Source organism: Anguilla rostrata, chromosome 6, assembly GCF_018555375.3.
Source record: "Anguilla rostrata isolate EN2019 chromosome 6, ASM1855537v3, whole genome shotgun sequence".
NCBI lineage: Eukaryota > Metazoa > Chordata > Actinopteri > Anguilliformes > Anguillidae > Anguilla > Anguilla rostrata.
This window is the reverse complement of record NC_057938.1, coordinates 42,494,468-42,520,713: the sequence shown is the minus strand read 5'-3', so window position 1 is coordinate 42,520,713 and position 26,246 is coordinate 42,494,468. Positions and strand designations below refer to the sequence as shown.

The 26,246-nt window shown below is 42.3% G+C and overlaps 2 protein-coding genes across 3 annotated transcripts in view; both read right to left on the bottom strand.

Annotated features, from left to right (window-relative positions):
- Positions 1-15,670, bottom strand: part of asap2b (ArfGAP with SH3 domain, ankyrin repeat and PH domain 2b) — a 29,078-nt gene extending 13,408 nt beyond the window's left edge. Inside the window, exons 1-4 of one of the 2 annotated variants that reach the window (XM_064339810.1) lie at positions 15,064-15,670; positions 6,600-6,672; positions 1,437-1,582; positions 593-667 (exon numbers count right to left, since the gene is read on the bottom strand). In XM_064339810.1, coding sequence (XP_064195880.1) covers positions 593-667; positions 1,437-1,582; positions 6,600-6,672; positions 15,064-15,189 — 420 coding nt within the window. In that variant the 5' untranslated portion in view covers positions 15,190-15,670. Of the gene's footprint in view, positions 1-592; positions 668-1,436; positions 1,583-6,599; positions 6,673-7,696; positions 7,906-15,063 lie in introns of those variants that run through there. The other variant, XM_064339811.1, reaches the window with a different exon arrangement.
- Positions 15,671-19,026: 3,356 nt separating this feature from the next.
- e2f6 (E2F transcription factor 6) lies at positions 19,027-24,454 on the bottom strand. Its single transcript, XM_064339808.1, has 8 exons — positions 24,035-24,454; positions 23,416-23,486; positions 23,241-23,293; positions 22,341-22,563; positions 21,548-21,703; positions 20,957-21,071; positions 20,383-20,530; positions 19,027-19,582 (listed from the first exon to the last, which is right to left on the bottom strand). The coding sequence occupies exons 1-8, from the start codon at positions 24,359-24,361 to the stop codon at positions 19,545-19,547; spliced, it is 1,131 nt and encodes a 376-aa protein (XP_064195878.1). The 5' UTR covers positions 24,362-24,454; the 3' UTR covers positions 19,027-19,544.
- Between the last annotated feature and the right edge of the window lie 1,792 nt (positions 24,455-26,246).

Here is a 26,246-nt window from a genome sequence, read left to right as displayed (position 1 = left end):
GAGAGCTCTTGGAGCCTCTTACCTAATGTACAGGGAACAATTTTGACGTACACAGTGCTTCCCCACGCCCACAGATATAACTAAAACTTTTTTTTTGCACCATCTGTGAAGAAAATGAGGGTGTGTGGGATTCTGCCATTTCCACTTTTACGTCATCGCTTGAGTGACAACATCCCTACATAAAGCCCTACCGAAACCAGTAGCGTAACAACAGACATTAACAAAACATTTAACGAGTGGGAGGAGGGGGAAGTCCTGAGCCTCAGATTAGAGCTTGTGTTGCGCAGAGCTAATGCAGTCCATAGCTTTTGGCAGGTCTGGAGTCAGTAGGCGGGTAGCGGGGTCCAGTAGCCGGTATTAAAATGCTCTGCCAGCCTTCTAACACTCACAGGCCCCAACAGGAGGCCAATCTAATAGCCAAGCCAGGCAAGCTAGGGCCAGGCTGTGTACCCAGGCCTGACTTCTTACACCGCTCTAAAAACACCACGACCGGGCCAGCAGGACGCTAGGCCCTGCACCCGGCCAGAATACGGTTGTGGTCACGTTCTGGTCACATTGTGTGCAGTTTGGTCGGTAGAAGGTGTAAACTTACCCCTTTCACACCTTTCAGATCACCTTTCAGCAGACTGTCCAGCGGAAAAGTGATAATGTTGTTCATGTTTTGACACTAGAAGGAGGGAAGGAGCGAGGGACATGATGTCAGATTCTTTTTGTTTTTATCGTTGTTTATGATGTTTTGGGAATATGCATGGAAAGGAGAAAGGAAGAGAGATAGTTCATGAGAAACTGAGAAAGTGTGAGAGAATTTTCAAAACTGAAATCCCCTTTAAAATCCTGCTTTAAAAACCAAACCTATATGTCCAAACACTACGATTCAACCATGCATAAATGTAGTACCCACTCACCCATACATACACAAGTTATGAGTAAAAGGTAAACTGAAAATGAAATAAAACACCATTAAGCATAAATTGACAATTGCAGAATAGAAAATAAGCAAGGAAATAAATAAAAAATCGTTGCAGAAAACATCATCTATTCACGCACTCTTCCAGCTCCCCCTCTCCACTTGCTGAACCTAAACTACATCCCAAATCCTATGCCCCAAATCTCCAAAATCCCTTATACCTTTTCACCAATTTGTATTAGTACAGCTCAGTGAACAGTCTCCCTTTTAAAAAAATAAAGAGAGAAAAGAGGATTTTTCGGTAATCAGGATATTGCATTTCCCCTGATAAATGACAGTGCTGAACATCCTTGTAAAAAATAAAGCAATCATTCTATGGGATCACTTCTCTATATTTTCTAACTGAACAGACGGTAAGATTGCAGGAGAAAAAGATCGAGGGAGAGAAAGGTGTGATTACTGAGCTAGAGAGACATTTCCAGTAGACAGGGTGACAGTGTGTATCTACGCCATCTCCGTAGGTTCTAACCAGGTTCTTGAACAGAGCAGTGAGCTCTTTGGTGAACACGGAAAATTTGAGGAAGCCTGATCCCAGGGCTGGATCATCCCTGCAGACACAGTTGTCCCCAAACTTCTCCAGGGCCTGGATATACTGCTCCTCGTTCTCCACATGGGCTGAAATGACAAAGCAGCTGGGTTATGCATCAATCATCCAACCAATAAGAGATGCCACAGTTCGCACACAGCCAATGACACGGGCAGAGGGGCAGTATCAGGAATATGGCGTCACTCACACAGGGACAGGCACCGCCCCTAACATCTTCCTAGTACCTCGATGAATGATTTAGAGGTAAATGGATGGAAATCCAGGATGGTCACTTGCTAGTATGCTATAAGTAATCACATAGTAATTACTTTGTGTCAATAAATGTCGAGATGGCCAAAATGCAAAAATGCAAGCTATATGAATAAGCACCACACCAGCTCAGAAAAGTTACAAAAAGATATAGTACAGCACCAGGTTTACACATCAATCACATACCAACCATATTCATATGGAGAGACAATCACTTGCAAACAGGTGGGGATGATCTACATTCACAAATTATAACAATAGGAGTAGGAATAAAACTGATAGTAAGAGCCAACAAATCAAACATCTAATATTTATTTAAAGTAAAAGCACAAACCCCAAATGAAATGGACCATAACTCAGCTTCAGTTGATATGACAGTTAGATAAGTGTAGTTTTAACACAGTGAGCCAAACTCCCACAATTCCAGGAAGTACGCTATCATAACTGATCAAAGTAGAATGTAAGATTTAGAGTGTACCTAGGTGAAGGAGTTCTGTCACTACCAATAAGCAACACACCATTTAGCTCAATGAGAACACCAGGGGGACACTGCCATAAAGACAGAAAGAACACAACAGTATTTCATCTCTGGGGTTTACTTCAGAAAATCTAGAACAAAGGAGTTGTTTCCACTCTATATTATACACACTATACAAACTATAAAAAGCTGCTCATTTTTTATTATCTTACATCTTTGCACTTAGTAGTCTTTCTGGCAACTGTACAATTTCCACAGCCAAAACAATAACAATAATAAAAAGATCAAGACATGAACTGCCTTTGTTTCACAGTACAGCACATTGTGTGGAGCTTATTTCTTTTTGGGGATGACTGCAATAAACTGCGATGTCAGACCTGGGTCAAATACATATTTGTTTTGGATTCAAATACTTTTCAGTGCTCTATTGATCTTGCCTGGTGTAATTGAGCCTGCCAATATGACCAGAAGGCAGGGTTTGCACTTTTTGAGAGTATTTCATTGGTTCCACTACACCAGACAAGATCAGTAAACCATAGAAAATTATTTGAATCCAAAACAAATATGTATTTGACCCAGGTCTGTGCGACATGCTTGCACTGCAGTAGTTTGTCATGTCACCTTGTACTTCCAGGGTCAAAGGTCAATCCTGGGTCTGCCTGTTTGGAGTTTGAATGCTCTCCACATGTCCGTGTGTGTTTCCCCAAGTTCTCTGGCTTCCTTTCACTGTCCAGGGATATGCTTTCGAGGTTGCTTTGTGTCTTGGGAAAGTTCCGACACACCCAATCACAGGTATCTATGCATGCATGCATCAGCTGCACTTGATCACATGACACATGCAGGTATTCACAATCCTGAACCGATAGGAGAATATTGCAGCAAAGAAACAGCCCTGATGATTAATTACATGCATTACATTCAGACTATCTACTGAATATAATGTCCGGGAGTCTGACTCAATGTTTCTGTTCTGTATCATTGCCCAATAATGCCATTAATGCATTAACAAAGCACTTTGATGAGGGCCAGGAATGCAAAGAACACACAAAAAAGTAGTTAAGCAATATCAACCAAGATTGATTGGTGTAATAAGTCCAAAAAGTAGCTCACAGTACAAAGCTGGACGTATTATGGTTTTTAGAGGTCATGGCAGTACATAGTCATGGCGGTACACAGTTACTCTAAGAAACTGCTGCAGAACTAACCTGTAAAATTTAAACTGAGTGAAGCCTTCTTTTTGTTTAATAAAACCCCATTCCTACTGTATGGCCTTTTCCATTGAGAACTGACACAAACAAGCCCTCTCGTCGTACATTACTGGTCAGGAAACAATATGGCGGCACTATATGAAAAGCAGGAAACTGGGCTGCATTCTGATGCAGTGCCAGTAACCTTGTTAGAACAGTGGATGCAGAAGCAGGGTGTGTATACAACCCCCTCCCCTCTCCCTCCCTCCATTGCCTTTTTTTCCTCACACCCATTCCCTCCCCCTTCTCGTTTATTCTCCCTCCATTTTTTTTCTCAGCCACTGAAACAGACAGAGCCCTAAAGCCCCTCCCCCCTTCTCATTAACACAGTAGATGCGACATCGGGTGTCCTACTTTGGGCAGCTCGCACCTTCGGGGGACAGGACACAGCGCACGGCCAGCTGCATTGCAGTACGCACGGAAGCCGGTGATGTCAGCGGCTCTATGACGTGGGCGAACTGCCAGTGAGAACCAAGCTCTCGCTGTGACCAAAAAAAAAACTAAGGGCGTGTGACTTTTCATAGCAACTTTACAGTGGGTGCTATGAATGTGCCGCCCCGGAATTTATGGTGTTTTTAAAGGGCAGGTGGATAAAACCATAATTGCATGTCTTCAATCTTAACTTAGAACACCCCTTGAATATGAGCACGCCAAAGGAATTAATGTCTGCGGTTTTGTGGTTACAGGGAAAATTCCAGAAATGCACGAGACCGGACACAGGGCAAAATTCACCCGTGTGAAAGCACTGCCGAAATCCACAGTTTGCACCTTCTACAGCTAGACAAATTGTCCTACAACTCTTTATACTCAGGGACGAAAATGGAATTCAGAGCAAGGTCTGCATCTGAAACAGACATTTCTTTTAAACAAATTTAAGAGCAGGGGTCGGGTGATCCAGAGAAGATGGTACCTCTGTGCAGGCTCCTCTCAGATTGCCTCGGGCTTTCCTCCACATTTGAGTGTTTTTCTTCACACTGGTGTGTTATTTGTATCTCGTTTGCTCAATTTTTGAGTGTTCAGGCCTGGTTTTTTGCAGTTTTCTTTTGTATTCCCATAGTAGACTGACGTTGAATGTGTCACTGTAAAAGGCACTGTGCAAATAAACTTGAACTGGATAAAATCGTGCCGAGCTCTCATCGCTGGTACACAAAAATTAGGAAATTAAGAAAGCCGAAGTTCTACTCTGTGGCATTATATCAATGTAAAAACAACACAAAAAAGGGAAAGACTGAAAACCTTGCATTTGTTCCTTTAATATAGTATAACTTTTGTGCTGATGGTAAAAACCACAAGCCAAAAAAAAAGAAAAAAAAAACAGAAATGGTGATACAAGTAACATCTTCGGTCCACAGATTCTCATCGAGGCAGCAGAAAAGGCAGAAGCTGAAGTTTATAAATATTCTAATAAAGTAAGCACTTTTGAAATATAAGGTTTCCCTTTCTTGATTTTTCCCTTGCTGTTTAAGCACTCTTTCACTGCTGTGATGTGAGTTTTATTTAATTTACACATCTGTGATCGAAGTACAGTCAGCTAGCAAGGCTGCCATTCACATTTCAAGCGGTCCTCTTTGTTTCCCCTTGAAGCATAAAAACAAGGAATCTGCAATTACTAGTAATTTCTGATGAAAGGTAATTGACTCAACTGAAGATTACTGAATAACTGAAGACGACAAAAATGAGTCAGCGACACATCCTGTATGCCAATAAAACTACATCAGGTGTGATGAGGTTTCTTTTGCCGGCACTAATTACAATTACTTATTCTAAAACTAATCATATGTTGATGACAGTAGACAGAGCTTTCACCGTCTCTCCTGCTAAAGAGACAAATGAAAATGGAGGAAGGGAAAAGCGGATGGTTCAATGCAAACATTTCATATGGATGAGACGCTACCGCTGCTTCAACTTTTTTGTAGTCATAACATGACCCGATAGTCATTGTAGTTTTACACTCATTCATAAAAAAGCACTCAAATCAAATTTTTTATGCACTTGCACACTAACGGAAGCCTTAAAATGGCAAATATTTGCATGACGATCAGACCTAAGAAGCAAAAAAAGGCCCACTGCACATTAACATGTGTTAATATGTTCTGGCACAAAATGGCTACCACAGAGGTGAGTGCAATAGTTAAGTTAGTTAAGGTAACCTCCCCTCCCCCCTTCGCTGTAAAATGTTTTGAGATAATTGCAGACACTTTATTAAAGTTTTATTATTATTATTATTATTTACATATACCAATCAATATACCTTGATTAAAAGATGTGTGACTGCGCAAAATCTATATGCAGCATTTATCAGAAAAAGAGCCATGAATCTCCAGCCCCATCTCCTGTGATCAGCAGGCCTGCTGGGACAGATACCTCTACAGGAGCGAGGAATGGCAGGAATGCTGCAGGTAAGCCCCTCCCCTCCGTGTGCTCATGCTACCTTCCCCCGCACTCTGATCCTCCCCCTTCGCCGCTCTTTATCACATGACCCAGTGTAACCAGGTAACGGTCCTGAGAGCAGTGCATATTTGAATTAACCTTGAGCTCAGGGTCAGGCAAAATATACTGCCATTCAAATCAAATATCTGTACCCTGTAAGGCCCCAGGTAGTCTAAAAATGTCATACCTACGGCCCTGCTCAGAGGAGAAATGTCCCCGCGTGGCACAGAAAACAAAAAGGAAACAACCCGGAGTTAGCCTGCCAGACGGCTGCCTAGTCTGGATTGGATTCAGCCTGGGTCCCTCCAGTTCAGAGAAGCCAGCAATGCATCCCAGGAAACAAACAGCTGAATCTGCACAATGAGCTCACAAGTGATTTAAAATTTAGACTATCTACACCTACCTACTCTAGCACAGCACAAATAGGGACACACACACACAGACACCAACACACACACGGACACGCACACCTGCACACGCACACATACACACACATGCACGCCCACACATGCACACACACACATGCACGCCCACACACACACACGCACACACACACAGACACCAACACACACACGGACATGTGCACACGCACACACACACAGACACACACATACACGCCCACACACACACACGCACACACACACACATACACACACACTCAGTGGTGGGCGTCTCACTCACCAAGACCAGAGCTATTGATGGCCTTGACTGACTTCTTCATTTTCTGCAGCACACTGCGGTCACCATCCAGAGCCTGCAGAAAAGAGAGAGGCATGGGGGTCAATAATCACCATGGAATCTGTGATTAGGGATGTCAATTAAACATTACTTTCACTCACATATATGTCAATAATATTAACATATATTAAGACTCTTATAAAACAAACTCTAACGCTTTGTCTTGTGAATTTTGCGAGTAGGTATTTAACTGGAATTTTAACAGACTATTACTCTTTCCCTCTTGACGTTTCAGTGAGTGTCGAGGGTTAATTCTGTGACCTCATTCTCACCACCAGATTCCAGTCACCAAGGTGACAGATGTGACCTTCCTCCTTTTCTTTTTCAAAGTTTCATTAAAAAAAAAAAAACTCTGCCTCCAGCCACAATGAATAAATGTCACAAGCTTCTTGAGCCATTCTAGAATACCAATAGAACTTGAAATGTTTTTGCTTTTTTACCAAACACACACACACACATACACGACTGCGCACGTACTGGCACACACACACAGTCAGAATGATATATGTGTCACACGACACATTAAAGCTGTGAAAAAGCATGTCTTTTATATAGTATCTTTCCATAGGCCATGCACAAGCCACAAGAGGCTTAGCCACACAGAGAGGACTACAGACACTAAACCACGTTGGTCACTAACCCCCATGCCGGTTAACAGGGGAGCAGATAGTTGGGTAAGATTTAGCCTGAAAGTAACTTAAAATACTGCCAAATCACAGCTTTTGCAGCATTTGCAAGGGTTCATCTCAGGACTACAGCATAGGAAATGTGCGTCATGTTACTTTACGCTGTGTTTGGAGGGAAAAGAAATCCATTCATCATCATGATGGCTATTGCATTTAAATGGCCTTTGATTCTCCTTTGCTTAAAAAAATACATCGCTTATCTTCACTATAACACCGTGGAGGTTTGATGAAATCCTTGCTTGGCTCTGCCCACGCACCGTCACTGCCTGGCACCGCGGAGTGGAGCCGTGATGCTGCCCCACCTTGCCGTTTACACAATCACATACCAGACAGCACGCGGCCAGCTGCACTCACCGTCACAGCCACAGGGCTGTCGTTCCTCAGGCACACAGGGACAGGCGAGACGGCCAGGAAACCGAACACGCCGACACTGATACTGGGTATTTTAAATGCAGTTTAAAACCTTTCAGAGACCAAGATTCCGTGGCACTAGGTAAAACACCATAGAACTTCGCTGAAACCCAGAGCGGAGTCATATTATCGAGCTTCAAAATGGAGAGCTTTCCACAAAACCACTCCCATAGCTGCAGTGGTGCCACACGAGAGAGGATTTACGAGGAAAAGCAGCTCAACGCAGACTTCTTTCCTCACTTTCAGCCCACAATTAAATCCTACTGTGGCTGGGAGAAAAAGAACGTTGTGAAAGACAAAAAGCACAGACTACACAAAGCACAGATCTGTGTGAATGAGTTTCAGTTTGTCGACCTTCTTGTCACACTGCTTACAGTATAACAGCCATTATATGTGGTTTCCTGAGGCTAACCTTGGTTCAAACCATCAGTTGTTTGCATACTGGGTCACGCTTCCTCATTGGCTGGGGGCCAGCTGGAGGAACCAGGTGGTTTTAATGAAGGCGCGACTATAGCTGAGCAACCCTGGCCTTAACATGACCAACAAGTACAACTGTTGGTTCTGCATTCGGATTTCCACTTGACCATATTTTTAAAGCCATTACTTGAGGCAAAAAAAAACTCAACTATAAATGTTTAGTCGAGATTTTCCAATGGCACGCATTACCACTTCACAAAAAAAACACCAGTCAAGAAGTATAGTTTGTGCAAGTGTGCGTTTGCCCGGGCCAATTGAGAAACAGCTTAAAGCATGAAAACCGAAATAGAAAAGCGAAAGTTCCCAGACCGCAGACCAAAGGTTTGGTTTGCCCACAGTCTCACTTCCGCAGGCTATAATGACTCCAAAGACCCCTCCATGTGTTCAGCCATCGTCATGGCAACAGGTAACCAGAAGCTTCCTGCACGCTGTATCTATGCCTCCTGAGCACCAGCTGATTGAGGACTATATGTCTGGCCCCTTAAAGCAAGTAAAAATGAACAATTCCACAAAGGGGTCCGGGTGTGTGTGTGGGTGGGGACATTACGCTCAGGTACAGTTGTTTTGATGCCCAGCATATTTGTCTCTAGGTGTTTGGAGAGCATAATACCTTAGTTAAACTCAAATAAACTTCTAACATGCTGTAAGGTAAGTCTGCCATCACAGCACTGCCACTTTTCCATGTAGCATGCGAGAGTCTCTGAGTGTAGTTGGGGTATTTATGTTTAAAATGGATCAAATAAAGTGAGTTGAAGCGCCTGAAAGTCATAAAGGACGTAGAAGACAGAAGGCAGTGTTCAGGTTTAACAGAAGAATATACACGCATGTGAAAAACATGCATATGCACATGCATGCGCACACACACACACGCACATACACAGCTCAGAGAGATATACAGGCAGTGAGGTGAATGATGACACAGGTAAGAAAGCAGGCAGATAGAGACACAGACACGCTGAGACAGGAGCAGTGTACCCACAGCCCAGAGCCTGGGGATATTCCCAGTGTACAGAACTCCACTCCTCTCGCCTCCCCTCCCCTGCCCTCCTCTCTTCCCTTCTCCCTACCTCTCCTCTCCTCTTCCTTTCCCTCCCCTCCCCACCTCTCCTCTCCTCTGCTTAGGGAAGGAAGGTGTGATCTGGGGCTCCTTGGCTTTATGGGAGTACTTCAGTACTCCACAGGAAGAGGGAAAACCTGTAGGAGTCATTTTTCATAGAACTTGGTAAAATCTATGTATTAAGACAAAAAGATCCAACAATAACAACTATACATTTTTAAATTTCCCTCTATGGAACCCTGTTACCTACTTACACAATCCAAAAAGCTTTTATGTACTTTTTTCCTATTACTAATATCCCTAATGCTGTATGCATTTATGCACCGTTCCTAATATAATCCCCAGTACTGCAGGTATGTATGTATTCACTGTTATTTACTTGATCCACAGGGCTATATGAATTGCACGTGTTCCCTGTTACTCATCTAACTACTACAGGGAGGATCAACTCTAGCCCTAGGGTCAGAGTCCAGGTAGCTATAGTGTTACGTTTCTGTTAGCTACAAATTACACCGGGAACACCAGGTGAGGGGACTTCCTACAGCCCTCCAGGATTACCCTGAATGAGAGAAGTCTGTGTGATTGCTCAATGTTATTTCTCTGACTAGTGTCCGTGTGTACATTTACTCACTAGAACTAATGTGTATGTGTGACCTCACTGGTACTGCTCAGTCTATAGAAACTCAGTGTGTATGTGCATCTTTAGGTTTAGTCACTCTGACAAGTGCCTTTGTGTGCAGACTAAGCTGTTCTGAAAGGCCCGGGGAAGATTTATAAGCATGCCACAAACAGGAAGTATTAGTAATAAAGAAGGAGGAAGTAAGGAAAAACTTTTAAGCGCTCTGTGATTGGCTGAGCCAACTGCTGTTTACACACCATGCAGTACAACTGCATCAAATCTACAAATATAGCACAACTGCTAGCTTGACACTCAGGGAAAACCTGATGGTAAGGGGTTATAATTACTGCATTAATGGGTGGAAACCTCGAGTCTGTACAGTTGCAAATCACATGACCCCCTGATAATTTGAAGGAAGATGTGGGAGCAGGGTTGCACAAATATCTTGTTTGTCCACATTTTTATTGATGCCCAGAATGATACCTACCTGTTCAGTCACATAACTCCTTGTTCGATGGCTGGACCGCTGCCCACCGCCAGCACACAGAAAAAAATAGTCGCTGCCACCCCATCCTCAGATTCCTCCAGAGATTATACAACATACCAGCCCAATCAAAGAAGAGGTCATACTATTTGCCCCTCTGATGCATTCCCTTACCTTGAAAGAACCACAGAGTCATAGCTGTATACACCCATCCAGCCATCCATTATCTATATCCGTTTATCCTGAGCAGGGTTTCTGGGGGTGCTGGAGCCTATCCCAGCGTGCATTGGGCGAGAGGCAGGAATAAACCCTGGACAGGCTGCCAATCTATCGCGGGGCACACACACCATCCAATTTAGGGTCTCCAATCGGCCTACCTGCATGTCTTTGGACTGTGGGAGGAAATTGGTGTACCCAGAAAAAACCCATGCGGACACGGGAAGCTGTATACATACTGTACTTGATTATACATATACATACATTAATACTGCTACTCACATGGCCATTCCAGTACAGTTCTGTCTTAATTGGCACTGTAAACAATAAGTGTTTCTCCTTGTGCTTCCTCTTTTCGTTCCTCTAGTGAATTAAAAAGTTAATAGTGCTGCCAAATGCATGTATTGCATTCCTGAGGACAGCTACTATTACAGATTCATTAAGGCATTACTTGGAGCTTGGGATCTGTTTCTTAAAGTGATTGAAAAGGCAAATCCGTGAATAGCTTCAGACTATATTGTATGGGGTTATTATGGTATGCATTAAGCATTATCAACAGTATGAGAAATCAACTGCATTGCAATATTAACTTAGATCAGTATAAACATGTATATTCCAATGTGGAGATTAAATGAGTGCAGTTCAATTTATTACCAGGTTCTGAGCCATTACGTCCAGGTCCTTCATGACATCATGAAGGATGTGATGTAATAGCCAATAAATGTTTTAGTCTCGTTGCATTTCTCCTCCCATGGTTAGAAGCAAATAAAAGCATTCTGTCCCACTAAAACAGCATCTTCGATTCAGAGTAAAGCACTACTTTGCCATAGAGAATCACTGCCTGTGTTTTAAATAGAGATTTGTAATAGTTAGCTGTAGTTATTTAGCTATTTTATCGCTCTTAATCACTCTACTGACCTGAGCCCTCTCCCTGTCTCCCTCCTTCTCCAACCCGCTTTCTCAACTCTTCTCCATCCCTTTGTGGTGGTGCTACCAAGCTGGATGGTTAGCTAGGCTAGTTGTATTACCCCTAGAGCTAGAGCTATGGTTTTCATTTCATTATTGGTATTTCATTTCGTTATCAAGCCTGTTTGCATTGCAAGCAACCTGAATTTACCCCATGTATCCGCTTTCCCTGGATGCATTAACACAGAGGCTATGTTCAAGGGGAATGTTCAGGTGTCATTTTTTCAGTTTCCTAAGAATTTTGAAATTCCCAAGAAATGGGTAGCGTTTTTGAAGCTATGGCTACACTGGCATGATCAGTGCAAACACCTGCTTGTGCAGTGACCATTTCACAAAACTGGACAGCTTTCAAAATTATAACCTGAGACCTCTTGGCTTGGTCATATTCCCCAAACTAGTCGCTGGGGCTGTTCCCGGGTGAGGTTCCTCTTCTGGCTCATACATATACGGTCGTATTTGCTCGATTGCACTCACATTCGCAAAGCCCTCTGCCATTCTCGATAGTCAGGTGTAGCCATGCTAGCCACGTGTGTTTGTTTACAGGTGGGTGGTATGTTTTGGGAAGAGTTGAGGCAGGAGGTGAAGCGACAGGGCAGTACTGACCACGCCCATTCAATCCTCAGGTCTTTTCAATGCAGGTTTCATGACTGACTTGAAACATTTGTTATTATAATTATTGGCACTACTTTGAATATATATTTGGTGGAAGCGTAGTGGACACATCCCTCTGTGATAATTTGTCTATTTGAACTATTTTCAGCCCCTGTATAGTCACCTCCAATATTGTTGTGATCTGTGGCCAGTGTCACAGGTTAATCTGCTTTCTCTTATGATCCCGAGGAGGAGGAACAAACATTCCTAACAAATGGATACATGTATGCACACACGCAGAGACATACAAAGGTACACACAAACGCATAGGTAATGTCTGGTGCTGCGTGACAAACAGTTCAGTGATTCACACAGTCTGTGAATGTACAGCCACTTGATTTGTCTGAAGACGCTTCTTTCTCATTAACTCAAGAGCAGAGTGCCCTGAAGGCAAAATACCTTTTTCTCAAGAAGCCAAGTAGGTTCTTCCAAGAGTTCTCAACATGTTACAGAAATGCCAGCACAAGGGAATTTGTACACACTCAGATCGAAGCTCAGGGTCAATCAAAATATACTACCATTCAATGCAAATATTTGGACCTTGTGTGGGCCTTGGCAAATCTAAAAATATTGTTCCTACAATACAACTCAAAATGAGAAACATCCCTATGGCATAGAAAGCAAAAATGAACAACCCTGAGATAACCTGTCAAACGGCCATGTAGATGTGGATTCGGTTCGGGTCCCTCCAGTTGAGGGAAACCAGGAATGTGTCCCATGAAAAAAAATAGCTGAGTGCACAATGAGCTCATAAGTGACATAAAATTCAGACAATCTACACCTGCCTACTTTGGCACAGCACAAATAGACACACACACACACACACACACACACACACACAAATCACCCAGCATGGCAATTGAGCCATCACTGGCAGTAACTGGCTAGAACCATGTTGTATGCCTAGCAGAAGAAAGGGAACTAAATTAAAATATAACCCGACGCACTCACACTGATTACTGTAGTATTTGCTAAATCACACACTGTGCCACAGAACAATGAAATTTTGTCGCATGCCTGTCATTAACAATATAAAAAAATCCTACACTTACTGGTCAGATTACCATTCGCATGAATTATGAAATTATTGCAAGGGGCCTGTTCAAACGCGCACATAATGGTACTGGTAGATTTATTCAGACACAGTGACAAAGAAGATTTCTTCTCCATTGCACAACATGTACTGAAATACATCATTGACTTCATAAGCAGTTCATAAGACATTCTGAACCAGTAAGTGCTCCATGAATGTTCTTTAATTTGGTCAAAAACTGTACTCAGGAAGATTTAGTATACCTGGAAACACATGTCTTCACTGCCAAATCAAGCAAAGCACTTCTCTCGTTTAAGAAAATATATGAGAAACATTTTAACGGGCTTCTGCTTGCCATCGCACAGTTGATATTTGTTAACAGAATTGCGTTTACTCGTTGGAACAACACAAGAACGGGCTTGCCCAAGTCACTCGCGCGCCCTTGTGGGAGCACGATAATGCAAAATCATAGTAACTAATGCTTCATAGCTGCTCCGTGTTTCAATGTCGAGTAATGGAGCATTAATCTCAGTTAAACATAGGATTCAATTTTTAAAAATCTAGGCTACGCTTAGTTGAAACCTGGCAATTTAATACTTTTCGTATTATCGTTTACCATAGACTGGCTCTAGGTACTGCGAACTCGAATGCGCGCAGTGCACAGAAGACATTAGGCCTACTTATAATACACTCAGAGTGCAACTTTATAGAATTAGACATGACGGAACAGGCAAAACTATTAGTATAGATATAGTAGGCCTACTCCAACACATAACAATGAGTAAAGTAAAAATGTTCTTACATCAAATATTGTTATTAATAATAACGACCCTCATCCCTAATCTGCATATGGAGAGTGAGCGAGCGGTGGGAAGTTACTTGAAATACATTTTATTTAAAAAGAAACTGCTAACCGGAAACTGGTAAGAAACTTAACATTGTATGAATGAAATGAAATACTTGCACGGTTAACTTAAACTCAAAATCTACAGAGGAAGGCAATTTGTCTAGAAGGGAGCGGTTAAACCCGCAAAACATTACTGAGACCAAGCCTATTACACTTCACAACCCCGGAAGCACACTTCTTCTTTCATGTTTTTGTAATTTAGAAATTTGCATAAATCCTAAATAAACTTTCTCGATGCTTTTATAAGGTGATTAGCTTTTCGAAGCCACTTTTTGAACACGATAGGAAACAGTTTAACTTGCGAATGTTGAAATTATCTATCTATGCGAAATGCGCATTTTATTTTATTTAAAAAATCGATTTGTTGGATTGTAGCCGATAAAATTACCAACCAATCGAGGCATGTATGCCTATGCGAGTTTACAGCAGTTGCACCGATCGTTTGCTTTACATTCGTCAAATCACAAACAACTCGATTTAAAGTAACTTTTGACTTCTTGTGGTACAAGAGCAAACGGCCCCTCATTCATTAACATACACGAAAATGATCTCAATTTTACATTATATTCAATTCCTTGTTTACTTAGAGTATTCAAGTGATCACATCAGTGCACTGAATATGTGCAGCATCTTCGCTGAACTTAAGTGACAGAACAAGAAACGTTTTTGGTGACAACAAATGACTTTCTTTCGCACAGTGGGGAATAATTGGAGCTGAACACGGGAAATAATAATAAAAATATAAAAGCAGTTAACACGCGTGCTATAAGCCACACATAAAGTTGCCGTGAAGTTGCAGTAAATTGCAACAAGCCCAGTTCAGTGATCATAGGCCTACTTTAATAATAAAAACAATAATAGCGGGCTACAGTATGTTTTTTTTTATTGAACAGCACTCACCTCTTCCAGTGCTGCCACGGCATTCCTACAATGAGACATTCGAGTGGTGAAGTTGGAGGTCGTGGGAGCTTTATAATCTTCGGTTGTCTCGGCCATGAATTCCAACACTGAGATTATGTCCGGCATTTTTAATCCCTTTAATATCGTTGGACTATTCCCAAAGAATTGTTAATAATATCGTTTTTGATTCTTTTCCCCGCTGTAACAACCAAGTTGGAAAAAGTCGGGTTAAACTATAGCCAGTCAGTCATTGCCGTCTACGCATAGTTCCCACTGGGATGTCCAAATCAAAATTACAGGTTAGCCTACTGTTCATATGAATCGCTACTAAAGCAGTTGTTTTTCAATAATGTGTCCTTCTGTTTTAATTCGGGGATCCCACGCACCCACCTAATCGAAATGCGCAAACTAATAAAGACTTGCTTTGCTTCCAAACTTTCTCCCCGCACTGTCGAGTCTCTTCCTTGTTCATGCACGCCCCAGCAATCAGTAGGCTACAGGCTGGAAATTTCACAGCAGAGAAGCAAGGAATTTCACCAGCAATAAAGCGCAGAAATTGACAGAGTCAATGTAGGAGAGGGCAACCAATCAAGATCATCAGTGGTTAGAATCGGTCCAATCACGGTTAAGAAAAGGCGTAGTCACCTTTCAGATTACGGTGGCAGGTTGACAGGGTTGACGGGGAGCGAGATAGCAGTAATCTCAGGTGTAGAACCAACTGGTTGCGCACGTCTCTGTGGTGCACTTCTCGTTCTGCAAAAGTGGAGAACTAAGTAGGCTATGGCGCGTTTCTGTTCTTAACGTAAGATTATAGCCTCAGGAAATTAAATGTTTTTATTTGCACATCATAAACACAACATGTTAGTGGAACCTATTTTCAAAACAATATATACTGGATAAAACAACAAGTCCAGTAAGCAGTCTCTCCGCGGGACATAAACATCTAATTAATTTCATACATTCATTCATACACAACACTGACGAGGCATATCACCGACGTCCAAGTGCTAACCAGGTGGTTAGTGAACTGTATTCGAGAAAGCCACACTTTTCTGGCGATTAATAAAAAAAATTAAAAAACTACAATGCAAGACTTGCAAGACAATGTTCTTTCTGATGTGAAAATGTCTTTTGCAATAACTGATTGACAACTGTTAGTACCTATTATTGACACATTAAATTGTATGAATTTCAATGTGAAAACAGAGCTCCCAAGGCCCACCACAGAAAGGAGGATGTGAACTAACACTGATAAAAACTAAAGTTGATCTGCTGACTTGAGAAGTAAACCAGTTCCCTCTCACCCTCTACAGAAAGAAATGTTGCTTTTAAATTGCATCTCTGTACTGTGTTACATTATATTCTTTTTTGAATGTGGATTACAAGTCTTTGTCTCATTTCAGTGCAGAATATGCTCAATTAATTTGGTTTTAATTGGGGTTTTATTTGATTATATCTTTGGATTCTTTACTCAAAAATAAGTTTTTCCTTTAGTTTGTCTATCAGTAAACCATTTACAATAGATGTCAGCTCAAAGTAAAAAGGGGGATTACTAAGGCAGTTACACAGGGGGATATCAGTATTATATTCAGTGAGTAGGGTTGGAAATTTAACCAGAACACTGGGAGAACATCCTACCCTTTGTAATAATTAATGTGATCTTTAATTCCTGCAGTGAGTCAGGAGTGTGTTTTTAATGTCTCATCTGAAAGGAAGCGTTGGGGCATTGCTTTTTCTGGTGGGTTCAGAGTGAAGAGCGCCACCTACTGGCTCTCCAACAACACGTCAGCAGCAATGTAGTTCCACTGGTCTCCAGCACTGCAGAGCGTCAGCTATCAGGCAGGAGAAAGCCACAGTACAATATGGCTGCTGGCCAACGAAACTGGAAGTTGGGCAACTAATATATTAGGCTAATCCCAAACTAGAGGATTAATGAATCATACTTCACTAACCAGCACTTAAATTGCTACAAAAGTGGGCAAGAATAGAACAGTTGGAAAATTAATGCTAAGTAATAATATGCCTTGTCATTTAGCTAGTTGCTGTCCTGTTAGCAACAAACGCTTTTTTCTGATTTTGAGCCGGTCTGTCATTTCTGCCTGCTCACCCACAGCACCAGTCAGGTCTTCTCATCACCATGGTAACCAGAAAGTTCCTCACAAGGACTTTGGGCACCCTTAGTCACACTACCCTCACTGTTGATTTTTACATCAATAGGAATACATTTCTTGGTACAGAGTATTCAGTTCTTGCACGTCAAATTGGCTTGCTGTAAATTTCTGCCTGAGTTTGTGTCATATGACAGTGCCTGAAAGAAACTGTTGAATTCAAAGGCACTACAGACTCCAAGTAAAGTTTTCTACTCTGAGACAAAATCTGTTAACGTGTGAGCAGTGCCTCTGTCGGTTAACATGGGAGGCGGGAGACACTGAACGTGCTGGTGGAGTCAGACACAGGTGTAACACACAGATAACAGGGGAACTAACATAGCCCCAAACTACCAATGAGATATTTAGATACGTTTTAAATATATTTTTAAGGATGTTCGCCATCTTTTAAAAAAAGAGAAGCAAACTCCTGTCATCTGAACCTACAGGGGAGGGAAACTGCCCTGCCCCATATCCAAACATACACATCACACACTTAGAAACAAAAGTAAGAGCTGTTAGCCTTCAGAGTTCTCGGAAGTAGGGTCCTCATTTTGAGAGGAACAGCATTCAGGAAACTTTCATCAGTTTTGCTTTTTTCTCCAGTGGGCAGATATGTGGTGCGGTGTCGGTCTCACGCGGACCGAGGTCTGTGCGTCTATCTCCTGTCTGGCACTGGGTGAAACTTGGAATGTCACAACAACCCACAGATGGAATCCAATTGGCAGCCGGAGAGGTTACCATGGAGACAAGGGCAACAGCTGACCAGACCCATGCTAAGCCATCAAGATTTAATTGGTCTCTGTTAGATTTAAATACCTAATACCCAGCAGCAGTGACACAGATGTTTATTAATGCAGTGAGATTACTGTGCTACGAAAACCCATATTTGAGAAGACTGCAAATGTCTGAAGTCTCCTATTTTTACAAAAAAAAATTCTCTGAATTTTAACTCAATACGTATCCTTTCGTGGCACTTATGCCATTTACAGTATTGCTCTAAATGAGAAACAACATCTTAAAACCCAGCAGGAGTACTACTTTTACTAAATGTGAAACATTCGCAATGCTTCTGTAAAATATTACCTTAAAAAATGATGTGCTAGTAAATCTACACCAAGAGAAGTTTCAGCATTGATTTTCTGAATCAAATCACTGTGTATAGATTGGTTGCTGTCCTTCTGAGAAAGGGACAGCAAATTTCTAGCTGTAAAATATAAGCTTTGTTAAAGACATCTTCAAAAACAATGAGCATAATGAACATTAGCTTAATGCAGCAAGCGCAAAGAACATCAACTGATTGAAGTGCCTTGATTTACAACAGTAGCAGGGTTAATAGACAAGAGGCTTTTAGTATCATTAATTCAAGAGCATTACCTTTACTTAATCCACATCACAGGGCATAAGAGAGGTTATATATAATCTCCTTAAATGTTGCAGAACCTAGAGACAGGCTTACAGGGAGCAGAGCCGGCCAAAATTATGCAAACTCTTTAGGACATCCAGTTAGTCACCCAGTACACACGTGGCAGCGGGGAAACAACTCAGTAGAAGAACACCAGTCAAAGCTTTGGCTTACCTAATAACTACAAGCCCAAAAACTATATTGCTCTAGATGACATTATTTAAATCTGCTATTCCAGAGAAACAAAGACAGGCTGAGTTGCAAATTGAATTGTAACAGAAAAAGGTACTAGCTGGATTAATTTAGCAGAACGCCACAGAATTATTAACACAAAAGGTTATGGTGATTTGGAACACTGAGGGATATTACCCAAATGACCAAACCAGTATCACAATGTTACAAAAAAAAGACTTTTATAGGTATACATTTGTTTAATATTCACATTGTCTAGGCACACATTTCAGGAGTACATAATTTGCAGCCTTACATTATTTTCTTTGCAGCAAAATTAAAATGCCTACATGTTTACACTGCAGTGCAATAGAGACAGGATAAATCAACACTTTAATCTGCATGTCATTCGCTCAGTCACCAAGGGACTCATGACACATGATCATTTTTCTTTCGTGTTCTCATCTTAAAATTATATGTATAAAAATAAATCTACTATCATAATCATTTTGATACAATTTGAGCTCCATGCACTTCTCCTTACATGAAAGGTTTGTCTCTTGTACAAAAAAATAAAATAAAACCTACTCCTCAAAATATCAGCTAAGAAATACAAATTAACTTATAAGTGTCCCAGAAAAAGACTCAGCCAGAGCAAATGGCTCATTGTACTGCAATTTGTAATGTCTATGATGAAAGTCTCTCAGAGGGCAAAGAGTAGTGTTGAGTAAAGTGGTGAGCAGAGGTAAATTTGGTCTTTAAGGGGTCTTCACAGAGGGAGGAAGAGTTGATTTGTCTGAAAAAACAAAATAAAAATACAGAAGAGTCATTTTGGTTCACACCTGCACCAAATGAGGATGGAGTGTGGCACAGTGGGTAAGGAACTGCGCTTGTAACTGAAAGGTCGTAGGTTCGAATCCCGGGTAAGGACACTGCCGTTGTACCCTTGAGCAAGGTACTTAACCTGCATTGCTTCAGTATATATCCAGCTGTATAAATGGATACAATGTAAAGTGCTAAGTAAAAAGTTGTGTAAGTCGCTCTGGATAAGAGCGTCTGCTAAATGCCTGTAATGTAATGTAATGTAAAAAATGCAATTCAGCCTTCACAAACGTTCTGCATATTAAGCCATACATATAAAAACCCAAAAGACATGAGTAGAGCTTATGACACAGCATATTGAACACATGAACGCATAATCATTAGCATCCCAAAAAACCCTGATGTTAATGGATGTCAAACAAATGGGGTCATTAAGGGAAAGAGCATGCTGTGAACCACAACTGCCCACCTCACCATATTCTCTTATCCTGAAAACAATGAGTGAGACTTGATGCTGTACATCTCTGTTGGATAAGAGCATCTGCTAAATACCAAATTTTAGTTGCAACTTGACTGTGTTTTTGTTAAGAAAAAAAGGTGAACAGTGCCACCTGTTGTCCATTCATTTTTGGGCGATTCTGCTCAGAATCACTTTTGAGATCGACGCCATCCCGGTTACCAGGCTCCGACAGGCCACCTGCTCCAGGCAAACCTGGATTCCTACGGTTCCCCCTGGTACTCAGTAAACGCCACAGGGTGGGAAGCCGGCCTTACCCTTAAGCAGAGGCGTAGTGTGTATCCTGCTCTCCTCCAGTGTGGAGAAGGAGCCCCCCGCCGCCCTCTCCGAATCCTGCCCCCCCGTCTCACACATCAGCACACTGATGGGGCCTCTGGAGCCCTTCAGGTGGATCTGGATACCATCCTGAGAATCAAAAGGTAAGGAAACCGGCTCACGCCCATAAATTCAACCGTGCTATCGGACGCTATCGTGCCATTTTCTCTTTCCTGAAGATACACAGAAGGGAATGTACAGACACTCAACTTTGGTTAGCCCTCAAGTACAGACAGGTCCAAAGCATTCAGTCCAAGACGGCTAAACACAGAAAATGTACTTTCTGTGACCAAATACCTAACTAAGCTAATTTCAATAATGCTGTTGGCCAGCAGCAAGCTTTACATTGCACTTGCTTACGGTAAGTCAATGTCCAGTTGCCACAATTTAGTAGCTTTTTTTCTGGCACAGTAAATTAGGCAACATTACACAAGAGATCCCATGTGATTTAAGCCAAAAACTTGTGCTCCAAGTTCAGTGTCCTAACAGTGCCCGACTCTGGACTCTGGAGCCCACCTCCTTGGGCGTGGGGACTTCCAGCCTGGTCTCCTCAGGAGCTTTGATGGCAATGACCACCTGCTCCCGGAAGGCCTCGATCCTGCAGATGTCCTCATGAGTCACATAGGCCGAGGTGCGAAAGGGTTAAAGAGGAATATACACACAAGAAAAACCTGAAATAAGCCTGGCTTTTAAAGGTCAGAAATACACAGATTTTTGTCATGCATCCAAAACCTGTTTTAACCAGAAAAAATTAAAGCTATTTTGATCCATGTAATTGAGTGGCTTCTTAGTGGTCTTCATGATTATCTAATGATTAATATTAAACATTACAAATTATGATAAATAATCAACTATTTGACAAACATAATAAAGATCAGTGATGGTTATCCTGATGGAGTCAAGCATTTACTATTTGTTCTGCTGAATCTCAACGTTGGCAAAGTGAAATCGCTACAAGCTCAGTCTTCATTGGAGGGAAACTAATCTATTGTGTAATCCTCATATGCACACATTTGTGTAGGTTTTCATCCAAAATTGCCTTCTTATTATTTTTCTTGGGAAGGCGCTGGATCGACTCGGCGAGGCGGAGGCGATCGGGAAGGATATTCGGCGTTCTCCTTGTGGTCGGTAAGGAAGAAGAGCTGCTGGGCGCAGTCTCTGATGAGCTCGTCCAGGGCCTCCTCCATGGCCGACAGGTCCAGCAGCTCCTCCCGGAGCTTGTCCTTCCACTGCACGCCCAGCTCGCCGGCCGGAATCGAACCCCTGCGGAAAAAAAACCCAGAGGGGATCGCGAGAGCGGTCAGAGTCTCACTCGCGTTTCCAAAAAACCCCAGCTCTGACTATGTGCTACTCCACAAAAAGGCAATACAGTTGATCTGCTTCAGACAACATTCGCATCAAGTTATGAGAGTGATGAAAAGATGTTCAACCCAAACCACTTGATTCCAACAGAACTGACATTGCCCTGGCTAAGTTTCATTACGTTTGTTTCACTCAAATTCAACTTAAAATGGTCAAAACTATAGTACTTTCAGGTGACAGCTGGAGACTGCCACATTAAACCGCTGATGGAGCACTGGGAGACTATGCTTTGCTTTCACAGCCAGCTCAAGAGATTTTAAAAACACAGGAAACATGTAGAATTTCTGGCTCTTGCTCCAGGTTTTCTGGCCTTCCTTGCATAAGGTGCATCTGATAGGAGAGGAAGGCCAATGCAACTTACAGTACCCCCACTGGATCTAGCTGAATGTGGGGGAAAGCCCACTGGATCTGGCTGAACGTGAGGGGAAATCCACAGTAACTTACACACCCTGGATCTGGCTGAACGTGAGGGGAAATCCACAGTAACTTACACACCCTGGATCTGGCTGAATGTGAGCGGAAATCCACTGTAACTTACACCCACTGGATCTGGCTGGTGCTGCGCTTCTTGATGAGCTGGATGCCGTCCAGCACGTTGGTGACGTCGTAGACGCGCCTCTTGCGGGTCCCCAGGACGCGGGCCGCCTCGTTGAGGTCCACGATGCCGTTGGGGGCCGTGCTCAGCAGCTCCATGAAGCGCTTGGTGAGCCGGCCCAACGACACGTCGCAGCGGTACCGCGGCAAGGAGAAATCGTTTTCAACTGGGTAGAGAGACGGTCCGTTTGTCAGGGGCAAACCCCACTTACGAACAGTCTGTCCGTAAGGCTTAGGTTATGGCCAATGAAACAGAACCAAAAACACTGTGTCGGGCGGCAGCGTAGTGTAATGGGTAAGGAGTGGGTCTTGTAACCTAAGGGTCGCAGGTTCAATTCTAGGACTAGGACACTGTTGTACCCTTAACCTGCATAGCTTCAGTATACATCCAGCTGTATAATTGGATACAATGTAAATGCTATATAATGCCATGTATGTAAAAAATTGTGTAAGTCGCTCTGGATAAGAGTAAAATGTAATGTATACATTGACACACGTCTCAGGTCCAAATGAAGTCAGGGATCAGGAAAAGCTCCTGCTCAGACACATTTGTCCAAGATCTGCCCACTAAGGTAACTGACTAATAGATAACAATGAAAGTTATGTTTGCAACTATAAAAATATCACAAACAACATAATTGCTCATCAACTCATCAAGAATAGATTACTTTATCAAAAGCAGGACAGCAAAAATATTGCAGATTATGGGCTTGCCAGAAGACTGAAAAGCTTAACAGAAAAAGATGCTTTTGAGCTTTGGTGAATTAGAGATGTATTAATGGATATGTAGGAAAACAAAGTAAAATATTGGGGGCCCAAAGTTCATGACAAATAAACTTCATACCTTTGCACTTATGGGGACCGTATGTCATAGCCGATGCCTGTGCAGTGAAGGTGCTACAAATGAAAAACAAAACTGTTCGTCAGCACTGTTCCATCTTACCTGACCTCGTCCCCAACGCAGAAAAACCTTTAATTTCTCAGTACAGGTCAGCATCTAAGCTATGATGCACACTTACTCCGTTTCATCCACGGAGTCCGGTCTTTCAGGGGCTTCTGCCTCCCACGACTGACCCTCCCCACCTTCATCCTGAAACAAACAATGGAGGAGTTGATGGTATGCTGATGACATGCTTCAGAATTCACTTTGACAAACTTGTGCATCCCTAAGGCGCACGGAATACACCCACACCATCGGCAAATTACAATTAACAGTCGTGTGTGGAATGGAGTGCGCCTAATTAAAAGCAAACGGAATCCCCCGATATTAAATTCCAATGAATGTGCTTTGATCATCCAAAGCCTGTACTTAATTGCCTACCACCAATTCCCGCCACCAAGTTGTCCCGCGAAAACCGACCAAGACCTTCGCCATGCTGATACGCCCCCAAAACAAAACTGTGATGCCCCTAAGCGTATTGCAAAACTCCCACAGACGAGTAAATTGAACCGTTCACGAGCGAAAAGTCAAAAAATTCTGCGAGTCCATAACAAGCCAGTTTACGCGGCTGATCACTGCCTGCTCTGAATGCAACAATTGAACAGATACAAGCTCGTAACAGTAACTTTTAACAGCTGAAAATGTAGCCAAGTTGCAAAGCAGGCTAGTTTGCAGACAAGTTGTCAAACTTTCCAAACCTGCAAATCGGCAGCATCTGAGAGGTCGTCTTGTTCATCAGAGGCGGTTCCAGCACTCATGGCTAGCGGTCCATCCAAATACGGTGGCATAATAGGTATCGCATCTTCACTTATTCCGCGTTGCGTTATGTGGTCTTTCAGAAAGTGGTCTTCACATATTCGATGCTCATCTGAAGGCACTTTGTCGGTCTCTCTCAGTGCGGCTAGCCAAACTTTAACTCTGGCTGGGTCTTTAGGAAAACTGAAAAACCTTTTGCGAGGTCGATTTGTGGGCTCAGTCTTTGCGTAACTTCTGTTAGGGCAGCCTTGGACCACGCATTTAACCATGGTCAAAGCTGCTTTCAGAAGCCCTTAAGGCTGCACGGTTTATCGTCTTCTGCAGCAACGCTTCGCTCCCGGAACGGATATGACGCCATGCAACCGGATATTTATTTCGACATGTCTTCTTCTTTGGTTGTTCTTCGCATATTATCACCATCTAATGTGTTGGAGTGTGCATTCGACATATGGTTCAGCAATGCAGCTTTTTTTTTTTTTTTAATTCTTAAGACTTTTGTCACTATTTTTACCCATAATAGAAATGTAATAAAAGCGCCTGCCAATAAGTAAAACGCAAAGTGGGTTTCTAGCCGTTGCCATGTTAATGCACTCTCAGAAATAAAGGTACAGTGGAGGTAAATTTTTGTTCCTTAAGGAACAAATTCCCCAAATGTACCCTGAAGTTGAATAATGTCCTATTTGGGTACTAATAAGTACCTTTTACATGCAAAAGGAATTATGTACTGCTGGCTAGGGGAATATTTTATGTACCTTTATAGTACTACCTCAGTGACCAGCATTTTTACATTTTCATGCACTTTTTGTGTCTTTTCTGCCCATCTCATTTGACCATAATTAGTTAAATAATCCCTTTATACAACCATAAAGGAGTCAAATTCAACTCAACAAAATTACAAACTCAAATGACGATCAATCATCAATTTACAATAGATGATTTTTCCAAAACCTATGCAACCCACATGAAAAATAAAAAAAGGATATTAGTACATGTGCATTAAATAAATTACATTAAAAGCAACAGAGGTCTGTTATGGTCTTTTAAAAATCCTTTAAATTTTTTCACACTGAGAGATTGTAACTGATATGGTACAGATGTTCCAGTGTTCTCAGAGTAAAGGTAACATAAGTTTGACCATGTAGCATGATCCAGTTTGCCCCCCTCAACCTCATTTGTAATAATAATAATAATAATGATGATAATAATAATGATGATGATGATGATAATAATAATAATAATAATAATAAGGGCTTTTATATTGTACCTTTCATCTCAGGATCTTAAAGGGCTAAATAGAGCCTGTGGAGCCATTGTGATTGGTGAAGTCTGAAGAGGCGAGTCTTAAGTTTGCGTCAGAAGACGGGCACTGTTTCAACTGTTCTGACCACAGTGATAGCTCATTCCACCACCGGGGGGGCCGAAAGGGCAGGAGACGTTGGCAGGAAGTGCAAGAATGCTGGGGGGAACGTCGAGGCGCCCAGTTTGCTGAGTGAAGAGGTCTGGCTGGTGTGTCAGGTCTGCTAATATTTTGAAGATATAATAGAGTGGTCCCTTTAGCTGCCCAGTGGAATAGCACCAGGGTTTTTAATTTGATGCAAACTGATATTGGTAGCCAGTGGAGGGAAATGAGAAGGGGTGGGAAATGGCTGTGCCTTTGGAGGTTGTACATCAGGCAAGCAGCAGCATTCTGGAAATGCTATAGAGATCTGATTGTGGAGAGAGGGCGAAGAGGGAGTTGCAGTAGCCAAGATGGGAAATGACTAGGCCCTGGACTAAGAGCTTTGTTGTGTAGGTGGTAAGGAAAGGGCACATTCTCAGCATGTCGTACAGCAAGTACCCGCATGCCAAACATACTACCATGGTGTTATCAGAGAGGACAATATGTTCTTTAGTAACACTCTTGAGTTTCCAAGCAGATGAAGAGATCCACAGTGTAGTATATTCCATGATGAGTGAAAGGTCAAACAGGAGGGAGGACTTGCTTGGAAAGTATAACATCTCAGTTATAGCCATGGTGAGCTTCAGGTGACAGCTTGCCATCAGCTCAAATTTCTTGTAGGCAAGCTGAGATGTGTTCTGAGACCGGAATATTGGAAGGACGGAATTCATAAAGATATGAGTGTCATCAGGACCAAGAGACTGAATATATAGAGA